Source organism: Phoenix dactylifera, chromosome 11 (genome assembly GCF_051530095.1).
Source record: "Phoenix dactylifera cultivar Ajwa chromosome 11, Ajwa_hap1_PhDact_Kaust_v1.1, whole genome shotgun sequence".
Lineage (NCBI taxonomy): Eukaryota > Viridiplantae > Streptophyta > Magnoliopsida > Arecales > Arecaceae > Phoenix > Phoenix dactylifera.
In genome coordinates, this window is record NC_143200.1 from 23693655 (window position 1) to 23705103 (window position 11449).

General features: G+C 37.8%; 1 protein-coding gene across 3 annotated transcripts in view; it reads right to left on the reverse strand.

The window, feature by feature from the left end:
- The window catches only part of NUA (nuclear pore anchor), a 58865-nt gene extending 50084 nt beyond the window's left edge, over positions 1-8781 (reverse strand). For 2 of the 3 annotated variants that reach the window (XM_008795601.6, XM_008795599.6), the window contains exons 1-9: positions 8178-8668; positions 7912-8058; positions 7032-7130; positions 5181-5309; positions 5017-5109; positions 4863-4928; positions 1936-2025; positions 1662-1739; positions 1300-1424 (exon numbers count right to left, since the gene is read on the reverse strand). In XM_008795601.6, coding sequence (XP_008793823.4) covers positions 1300-1424; positions 1662-1739; positions 1936-2025; positions 4863-4928; positions 5017-5109; positions 5181-5309; positions 7032-7130; positions 7912-8058; positions 8178-8483 — 1133 coding nt within the window. In that variant the 5' untranslated portion in view covers positions 8484-8668. Of the gene's footprint in view, positions 1-1299; positions 1425-1661; positions 1740-1935; positions 2026-4862; positions 4929-5016; positions 5110-5180; positions 5310-7031; positions 7131-7911; positions 8059-8177 lie in introns of all 3 variants that reach the window. The other variant, XM_008795600.6, reaches the window with a different exon arrangement.
- Positions 8782-11449: the final 2668 nt, after the last annotated feature.

Genomic DNA, 11449 nt, shown 5'->3' on the forward strand with positions numbered 1-11449 from the left:
AGTAAGTATCAGGTTCAGGCCAAGGAAATAGGCCTGAAGGCCGACCTAGGCCTAGGCCTGACTAATTTTAGTTATACCTTGGGTTGAGCCCAGCTCGAGCCCAAGCCGGCCCACCCGATGAACATGTTTGATTGGCAAGTACTCTATTAATAAATTACAAATTAACCTAAAGTTTATGAAGCCTTCATGAATCCACTGACTGCTTAGAGGATACTTGATCATAAAAGGTAAGTACGGATAACTGGTCTTGGAGGTGGGAACAAAAGGTTGGCTTTTAGAAACCTTTTACAAGGCATTCCATTTTTAAGTGGGTTTAAATGGGGTAAAGGCATGTATATCACTAGCACCAATTGTTCAAATTGTAATACATAAAGCCTACAATATGACAATCTCTCGACTTTTCCAAATACTACATTGGTCCTTTCAGGCAATCAAAAGATCATAATGAGTTGATCTTCAAGGGCCTACTAGGATCATGAATAAAACCCACTCATCCAGCTTTATTCAGCCAAATAACCTTTCTGACACCAAAATAAAGCAGGTTTGAGGAAGGGCAAAAGCTAGATTCTAGTAAAGCTGGCAAGCACCTTTTTTAGTCACTTATTTCTCTTAACTTGTATAAAATTATTTCATCAAAATGATTGAATAATTTTAAATATTAAGTCTCCATTTTTTTCCGTGGGCTCATTTCTCTTATTCTGAAACCAAACATTCGCCCAAGGTGTCCACTAGATCATGATTCGTTGTACCAAACTGTTTTGACTCATGCCTAGCAAATCAATATACAGTACAGGAGGCATACTGAGTGTCAGTACCATGAACTAACCCGTACTGACATGTACAGGCATGGTACCGGACTACCGGTACAAGTACCAAAAAAGGTACCAGCGATGCATTACTTGTAGATATATGGATACTAATTCCTAAACCACATGAACCAGTAGTTTCAGTAACATGTTCTCAAATTTTTTATCAATAGACAGAAAATGTAAACAGACAACAAGAGGATAACTAGCTGAAATCCCCTGAATTTCAAGATTACATTTACTATTATTAAGAAATTGATAAAATCAAACAAACCTATAACTATATAACATACTACAGTTGCAAAACATGAGTTCAAACAACATTTTGATACATCTGCAAATAAATGATGAAAACATGATCTTTGGCATGTCATAAAATAAACAAAGTGTAAAAATATGAAACTTGCTATCTGCTTCTACTTGTTCAATACAGTGCCTAAACAAGAGTGCGGAGACTTAATACGCAGGGAGCGCAATCGGTACAAAAGCATACAGTTCTTCCAAGGTTGGATCAGCACGAAAACTGGATAATGGAAGAATGCTAGACTCATTAGCCTTCCTTGCAATCTCAATTTCAGCTTCGCACTTTTCTAACTTCTCCTTCATGACTGCAGCTTCCTACAAACGAAGAAATAAACATTTTCCAGAACAGAAGATAAAGGCTTTATAAGCAACTTAGTACTGACAGAAATTTGTAAGGGCCAGATGGCACAGTATATATAGATCAGAGAACCAAAAAAAAAACAGAGAGAGAATGCATGCATTTTTTTTCAACATTCCTATGATAGACCTAGACAATCAATAACAAGCATTGAATTTTAACTACACTAACATCAACACATAGTACAACAATACCTTTTCAAGATCTTTTCTAAGTGATAGTTCCTTTTCAACTTTTTCTTTGTACTCATTTTCAACTTGAGTCATATGTGTCTGCATTAGCAGAAGAAAACCAGATCAGAAGATAGCCTGACATGAAAAGCCTCTTTCAATCAATGTCCCTCCTTCCCCCCCCCCCCCCCCCAAAAAAAAAAAAGGAAAAAGAAGAAGAAGGAGAGAAGAAGAAGAAAAACCACAAGTGTAAACTATGCTAAGTATTGAGGCACCAATTTAGGGATGAAATCCTCACCTCCAATGCTTTGATAACACCCTCAAGCTCCCCTGCCTTTTTGGACCATTCCTCTGAACTCGCTTTGTAAAGTTCAGCAAGCTTTGTGACCTGTTACAAGTAAAGAAAAACTACCGCATTATTTAAATTTTAAAAAAAGGAGCTTGGACTTTGTTTTAAAAAAAGAGAGAGAACCTAAAATTAATTCCACCCACTAAAAAATAAAAAAAGTGACAAACAACTATGAAAAGCATGCTTTGCCCTTCTTCGATGCTTATTGGCGATTAACCTAGCGATATCGGAGCACCAGCCACAGAAATATAAACACTCCAAAGAAACAGCCACAGAAGAGAAAAGTCGTCTTTTCAGTTGAATTATAAATAAAACTGGGCAACTATAGCATAACCACGGCAATACATTTAATCTATAACGATGTCATTATATAATGTAATTACTAAAAAGAGTCGTAAAATTGGTTAACCTCTGAGGTAAGTTTTTTCAGTTGAATTATAAATAAAATTATGCACGTGCTTCCACGTGCGTGCACGCACGCGAGAGAGAGAGAGAGAGAGAGAGAGAGAGCAAAAGTAAAACCGCCACCAATAACATGGTCGACATTAATGCAACCCAAATAGTCATGCCTTTATATATACCATAAAGCATCCATTTTTTTCCTATCAAACCAGTCTCTACTTTCTCGCAGTCAAAATTTCTCTAATAATGCAAAACAACATATGAAACAATTTTCCAAATAGCGATCAAAATGTCAATATCCCACATCTCAAAGAGAGCCCTAAAATATCAACCAATGAAATTCGAAGTCTTGTAAAGAGAACCAGGCCACCTTACAAAATTAAAAACTAAAATTCAAGTTGCTTGCCTCTTCTTATACATTACTAAAATACAATAATTGGTTAATACTTTTGCCAGCATGAAAGCCGACTTTAAAACAAAATGAACTTTGGAGAACAATTGGATATAGCATGACCAAAGTCACATGTTTGGGTACAGATTCCAAGTGCAGGAGTTTGTCTAGGAGTCAAGTTCATCCAACCACCAAAATAAAAGATATGGGGCACAGCAGGAAAGGGCCAAAAATGGCATACAGTACAGCAACTCCTAAGGGTGAAGTCATGATTCACTAATTTGTTTGACTGTTAGCTACAATTCAAGGGCAGAGTAGTAAATTGAACATTTTTATGTTCAATGAATAAATTTAAAAAAAAACCATTCTAATTGTTGCACAAGTAATGAGGGTAAACCACATTTGGGAAAGGAATGAAACTTAGTGCAAAATCTCGGAGTGCATATAACAATGAGGCCCGCCACTATAAACTTCCTTTTTAATTAAAGAAGAGAAACTTATTAATTCACAACAATAATTATTAGGAAAAAAATCAAGCCAAGAATGTAATCCAACAATTCATTGATTCGGAGAATCATCATCCATTTCAAATTCACAAGTGTATAGCGCAACTGGCACTATGGCCAAAGTACAAATATCAAGTCCACCAACTGTGCATAACCCCGCAATGGAAAAAAAGATTTTAGTGGACCTATGTACCAAGCATGTGCCTTGATTAGACACCCCTATCCCCAATAACTGCCCACCACCATCCTAGCATTCCTTTCCACTAAGATTCCCCCTTCTCGTGGTCCATGGCAACAATATTGTTGAGTGACAGGTAGAAAATAATGGATAATAGTACAACAGCACAAGTCTGCTCTCTATGTGTGTGTGTGTGTGTGTGTTCTTGGCTGAGTTGAGAGGTGTTGTGTCAATGCAGGCTATGTCCAACAACCATCCTATGATTCAGATTATATACCAGTACGTTGGGTTAAGAAGGTCACTCCAAGTGAAAAACAAATGCCAAGACAAGGTACTGAGGAGAACATAAGCATGAAGAAGACAGCAATTTTTAGGGACCTTGTTGAACAGCTGTAAGTCAGCATATTTTGATATGCATGTGTATTTCCACATATTCAATTTATACAAAAGAGCCCCAACGTCAGGTTTTATGGTGGCCAATCGTTATACGCGTTAGGGCACCCAGATACCTTAATACCGATGCCAACTTCATTTAGATTACCACAACAGACAGGTGTTAATATTTGTGCAAGCAATCCCATCATTTATGAATTGACAAAGGCTATCATAATCAACTACCCGTACGTCCAACAAGTCTATCCTTCCATCCATGACATCCTCATATCCAGTTTGCCTGACAGTTCCTTAACTTTATCATCAAGACTCATATACATTTCTAGATATCATCCACCATGACTTTGGTGAAAAGTACCCCAGCAATACTTGGTATACATATATTGTATTTACATTATCCCCTCGTGGTTCATACCCCCATGCGAATGAGAGACCATGGTCTTCTGTAATTTGTATATATTGGCCTATTGCCCCTCATAGTATGTTCATTGTAAGAAGTCTTCCAACAAATGCTACTAAAGGCACTCCTCCAATATAATTCGCCAACTAAAAAGATTTCAAATGATCTCGTATCAACCTATTTAAGACAAGTTAGAGATCCTAATTACTATCAGAACAATGGTTACACCCAAAAAAATCTAATTTCAGTAGATAACAACATCTAATATGATATAATGATGGCGCATAGAATCACTTCCAGTCTAGGAAATGAGGAGCACATGAAGCATACTAGTTCTTGTAAGTTCACATTAGAATAAGCCCAGAAAAATATTTCATGTAGCTACCTATATTATTATGTTGTACAGATAGAAAAGGAAAACAACAATTTTTAGCCTGCAAATAGAAAAACCAATAATAACTGACAAAATAAACTAAGATGAAAGCCTTCCAACAGAATGCATGAGCAAAGAAGGCAATGGTTTTATGCATGAAGAGAACTGAATTTGTAACAAGATGCCGAAAAAGAATCCTGACAAACAGGTTGACTACCAGAGATTATACTTACAGTTGATAGCTCAGCAGCAAAGTGCTCTTCATTAGCAGCAGCCGCACCCTTAGACGAGCATAACTCCTTGGTTGGGTAGACAATGATCATACATGTTAGACAGAACTATAGAAGAATGAACTCAACATCACAATAAAATGAAATGACATGATACCTCTTCCAAGGACGTGATTCTCATCTCCAGTTCAGTTACTCTTTCCTTACTCCGTTTTAACAAGCTTGAAGACTCATTCATCTGTCTTTCAAACTGCAAGACAAATATTCTTAATGATACATTTCACTCTTATTGTCAGAATATTTTTGAACTAGCACACTTACATCAGCAAGTTTAGCAGACAAATCTGCCTCAACATCCATATGTGTTTTACGTAGTTCGACAAGGCTGTTAACTTTGGCGCTCAACTCCTCATTAAGCCAAACATTATGCCGTTCAAGAAGTTCCTTCTCCTGCTCATGCATATGTACTAAAGTAAACATCATCCATTCCATTTTCATAATCAAGTCCACAAAGTAATTGGCAAGATACTAACAGTGGCTATGTGTTCTTGGGGAGGGGGTGATGAAGAATAATGGAGCAACAAAAAACCATCCAAAGCTACAGAAACCTTTAAATGATTTTAGAATAAGCAACAATGTAAATGAATATTACCAAAAGATGGGAGGATGCTAATAAATGCCGACTAGTTTCCAGTTTAATTAAAACAAGATGTGGAACTCATGACTATTGAACTTATAAATCATCTCAAAGGAAACAATTTGGATTTTCATCATAACATATCATATACTTGTGCTGATTATAACCATGGATACAGAAAGAAAATCGAAATAAGTTTTCAATAGAAAGGAACAAAAGTGCATCCCATTTTCTACCTTCGGTAGCTGGAATGCAATATAAGAGCACTATGCAGGGACTGCAAAGTTCAGAAAGGTTGAGAGTTGAGACATCTTTCAAAGCTATGGAGATTAGATGAGGTTATCATGTATTGATAGCTTTACATGCTCGTATCATAACAGGCTAGGGAAAGAGTGGCATAGGCCATAACTATTTAATAACATGTCACAAAGTATGGGACAGGGCATGGCTTGCAATTACCTAGACATCATCTGATAATCACCTTATATAAACTGAATAATATACAAACTATAAGCTATTAGATCAAAAAAAGATAAATAAAAATATATAAGAAGACCCAAGAATTTAAAAAAAAAAAAAAAGAATAACTACATAGAAACCTCTATTTCTCAGGATAGGTACAAGATTGATTTAAAATTAGCTGAGTTTTATAAATAAAATGACAAAAAACTATAATTTTCTTTCAAGAATGGCTTCGCAAAACTTGTAGACAAGCTATATAGGTTTCTCAATAAGAAGACATGGCCATTCATAATTAGCTAAGTTTTCTTGGTGAAGATATATATGATCATAATGTCCCCTTGTTATTTACCTATGCTTTGGAGAGCTCTAAGCCCTTAGTAGTTTGATTGCATTAATAGCAACAAAATGATATTTAGTAGCCTTGCCATCTCAAGAACAGGGCAAAAGTGAGAAATTAAACTAAAATATGGAACTTAAACCAAAGTAATAGATCGTATAGACTTCAAAAAAAGGTTGTTCGTAAATAAAGGAAAACCAATGACCCAAAAGGATTTTCTTTAATGACAAAATATTAGAGTGCAATGGAATTCATCAAGAAAAAAAAAAACAAGTCATTGCCATTTTGGTTGTGAAATACAATTATGAAAACATGCCAGCAAGTTGAGTTAGTAGATCAGGTTGGGTCTTACAAGAAGTTAGGTTGGGCCTAGACTAATTAAAGCCTATTTATGTCCACTTTCTACCTAATTGCAATTAGGTTCAGGATTCGTCCACCATCCATGATAGAAATTCAAATTGAGCTTACCTTTGTCCCAACAACAAGTTAAATATTTTGGCTTGATTAGATCTTTTCAAAGACCGTCCAAGTCAAATTTCATAGAGAAACAACCAACTAATAACCCTAATAATAGTGTCTTACACAATTATAAATAAATAATCAATCTCATTCATCTGTATTATTAACTGGCAATTAAAGGAAGGAAACCAGCATAAGACAAACAAATACGAGAAGAATTCCAGTTATCCACATATCCCAACCATAGAACAAGACCCTGTCAAGACTTTAGTCTGACCTGAGTAAGACGATTACATGTAGCACGACAACGCGCCAATTCTGCTTCACTGTCATTCAGCCTGGCCTCCTTTGCAGTAGCATTATCTGTCAAACTAACCTGTTGAGAAGGGAAAAGCAAGAAGTTTACTTGTTTTGAACCACAAAATGAATACTATGGTAAATCCAATTGCATCAAAGATGACAATGCGGTGCCCTTTCATAACAAGTGACCCAGACAAACATGCGACAGGCAAAAAGTGCCAATAGCAACCCAGCATATCATAGCACTCTAGAATTGCAAGTCACAACTCTTATATTGATTATATGCAAATTTGCAAAATCATCGCCTCTAATAATCACCAGGTTAACTAATGGTGCCTATTTAATCTAAAAATCGACAGGTATATTGCACAAAGGTTCTTCCATCGCCAGAAGGCAGTGATATTAGTTCAGCGTTACTATTCCAGCATCAAGGACATCTAGAATGTATGCAGGACATCTAGAATGTATGCAAAACATCTAGAATGTATGCAGGGCATCAACTCTTTTCCTTTTAGCACTCAACTGAAGCGCAGAAGAAGCCGCTTCAGCTCATAACAAATCACATAAACATTATGTATTGTAAAAATTGACATATTTTGTGCTTTCAATAGATAACATCATATATAGCATTAAAGTCATATTATATAAGGGTTTGATAAACTTGACCTCTCTAGTGATGAGAAGTGAGGGGATGATATGTCTAGTGCATAAAGGAGACAAAAACGCATCAAATAGTAAATTATGCAATAAAATCTAAAGATAGTAATATATATCAAAATGCCTTCCCAATTCATATTCCAAGGTATGCTATCTTACATTTGCAATACAAGCATCGATGAAAAAAGAATTAAACTCACGATCTTATCGAGATAGCTTTGGATGGTGGCATTTTTCTCCCTGATCTCCACATCTTTTTGCTCAACCAATTCCAGAAGCTGGCGCTTGGATTTGTGCAGTTCCACCGTTTCCAACGATAGTCTCTCTATCTCTCCATCCTTTCCAATCTGAGAACAACCAAGAATCAAGAAGCGAATGAGGAGAATGGCGATCGGCAGGGATAGGGCAAGAGGCCTTGAGAACATTCAAGAATCAAAAATCAAGAAAGAAGGTGAGGGGATCTTACGGCCTTGAGATGGAGCTGGTGCTTCTCGGCCTGGATCTCAGCGATTTCGGAGAGCCTCTGCTCGACAGAGACAGAGAGCTGGGCATTCTCGGACCGGAGCCGGGCAAGGTCGTCGGAGAGGGACTCGTACCTCTGCTCCAAGAGAGCGCAGGTCTGCTCGGCAGCAATGGCGGCGGCGTCCTTCTCCGCCTTGGCGGTGTCGACCTGATAGCGGAGGTCCCGGATGACGGCATCGGCCCTCTCCGCCACCGCCGCGGCGTCGTGGGAGAGGAGTCGGAACTCCTCCTCGGAGAGGAAGAGCGGCATGATCGACGGGCGATGGCTATCGCCCTTGGAAAGAGAGCACTAACCCTAGGGTTTAGAAGCCGAGGAAGGTGGGATGGGCGGCGGGGCGGATCAGGAACGAGGAGGGAAGTGGGAGAGGAGAGGGCAAGGACGAGAGCGAAGACAGCCGCTCTCTCTCTTAAAGCGGTGCAGAGCGGACTAGTGGTGGCGTAGGGGGACTCGGAGCGCCATTTAAAGGTACATTCGATGGTGCGGGCCGACTTCTTTCTTTTTTTTTCTTTTTCTTTTTTTTTTTTTTTTTTCACGCTCTAGACATCCCTTCCTCCCCGTCCATAGGGTGCCTCTAGAGTGGCTCACTACATATATCTCCATCTAATCGGCCGCCCTGTTAGCTTCGCGATATACATGTGTAGCCTGAAATGTAACACCCTCATTCACCATCATACAAATATCGCTGAGCAAGGAATAAACTCCGCCGACACTGTTCAGGCTCTTTTGGACCCAACTGATAACCGTGGCCGAGTCATCCTCCAGAATGACTGAACTCGTCTGAAGCATGCATCGTGCATAGCACATGCCCATCTAGGTTGCCCGCAGCTCTGCTCCAAAAGCCGAGATATCAAAAATCTGATACCCTTCGCTGCCACTACACTGTAGCTCGGACCCTTGACGACGAATCCAGCTTGGGCCGACTGGGCTTGAGAGACCGTTTTATGGCGTTGATCGGGCGCGTTGGGATGGGCTGGTGGGGCTTGGCGAAAGGATTGATGGAATGGCCGGGCTTGCACGTGCTTACCCGTCCCTCAGTGGCGCTAGTTGGGGAGAAAGTGGCTCCGGCGGACCCAGACCGACCTGTAATTGACCAAGAACTTAAACCTGGTTGGTCCAGGATTTTTAAAGGGAAACAGATTTTAGAGCTATATCTATACCAACAAATACGTAAATAGGGATTAAAGGGATGTTAGAGCTGTAAATAAACCATAATTCCCATGCATGCTGCACAAAAACCAGTTTGGCCCTCGTTCTGGATACGCCAACGGTTGGATGCCAATCATCTCCGTGGATGAAGGGAAAAAATGAACAGATATCTTTGTTTTATCTTGTATTAAATAGAAAGCAGGGAGATTTAAAAAGATGATCCAGTGGGTGATCAAGAAAAGATGAACTGATGTGCTGATTTATCTTTACTGGAATGGAAAGTGGGAATATTTGAAAATGTTCAAAAGTTTTCAATATCGTAATTGATATGTTGGCACCGAAAGAATCTATAATGGTAATGTAAATCTAAATTTAGCAAGTACTACTATACATTTTTTTTATTAAAAATATTTGTCGACTATAAGTGGCAGTTTATGACCCGATTGTAACATACCTAAGATAAATATGTTTGGATTTGGCTAAAGCGAAGAACACCGATTTTAACAAGGTTTGATTGAACTCATTTATGGCCTATTCAACCTAGTCAAACCGATTAAGTTACATTTAACCTAGCCATATATATATACACACACGACGTAGTTGATCTATTTGTTAAACAGACTATGAAGGACAAGTTAGGCTAGTTATTTAATGAACAAATCGTATTCGATTTTGGATTTATAACGTGTTTAATAAATATGCAAGTTTATGTTGACATTTTTTCCTAAGATCCATGTCTCAATCCGACATGAAACTACTTGTTGCTACCCCTACTACCAAACATCTCAAAAATTATTGGTTTATACCAATTAAGATAATAAAGGCCAATATATGTATATTATATCAATGGATGCCATGTACTAATACAAATTGACATCTTGGTTAGGACAAAAACTCTAAATCATCTCATCGAATGGACGTGTTAAAACGAGATGTATAATTCCAGCTTTCATGTTGAATTAGTATGTACATCTCAAACCCAAAATGGCTTTTAGGCTGCAAGTGGAAACAGTCTAGATTCAAATTGAACCCAACCCACCTAAGCTTAAACATTTGCTCATCCTAGTCTGGCTAGGAAGACTTGAAAGTCCAAAAGTGCATATTTCAACATTTTTTCGACATAGCAACAGGGATCTAGACGCAATGTGTTTTAAAGATAAGGATAAGCAAGTTTCTACAATAGAGACTGATTTATTTATTTATATACTAATTAAGATTCATGGGGGGATGAATGTGGCTAGCAGAGATTTGGGACCTGCAACAAGTGAATTCAATCATAAATTTTAAATTATTTTGAGATAAATTAACTACTATTCAGAAAAGAAATGGATATCGTGAATGAAAGGTCATGGATTGACATGCTAATAAAGTCAACGAGTTTTTAATATGGAAAATGGTTTGAAAGGCTCGTTATATGCACGTGAAAAGTTCGTAGGGTCTCAAATTTCTGATCCAACAGCTCCATAACAACCAACCTATACGTGGCATCAAAGTTCATAAGTTATACAAATCCTTTTTTTGCTGCATGGCAAGAGAACTGCTTGCATACACATAATGGGGGTCTTTCACCATCACTTTTTTTAGGACTAAAGCTTGGTCAGGGTGGAAAGAGAGAGATAGAGAGATCTCTTATGATTCCTTGGCAGGAAATTTTAATTAGCGGTGTCAAGAAAATTAAAAAAATAGAAATAATTTTCACTTTTATATAATGTTAAGATCTGAATAAACATAATATAAATCAAAATTGCATTTTATCTACTACAGGAATATAGAAAGGCTGGGAAAAAGTAAGAGTTTTATTCACTTGGCAGATCCAATTCCAAGAAAATTTTGATTGACGAAAATTGATTATCTCATTTATTTGCCACTCAAAAGACTTGAATCAATCGCACCAAAGTGATGTGAGCATCAACAAATACGTCCAATGTCATATTGCCCTACGCAATAAGATCTAATTGTATTTGTGCATGATCCATTTAAGGTGTTTGTTGATATGTAGTCAACATTGATGCGAACGCAACTTGCAACATATTTGGATGGTAACCCATTCTCAAACTCCTAGCATAAGC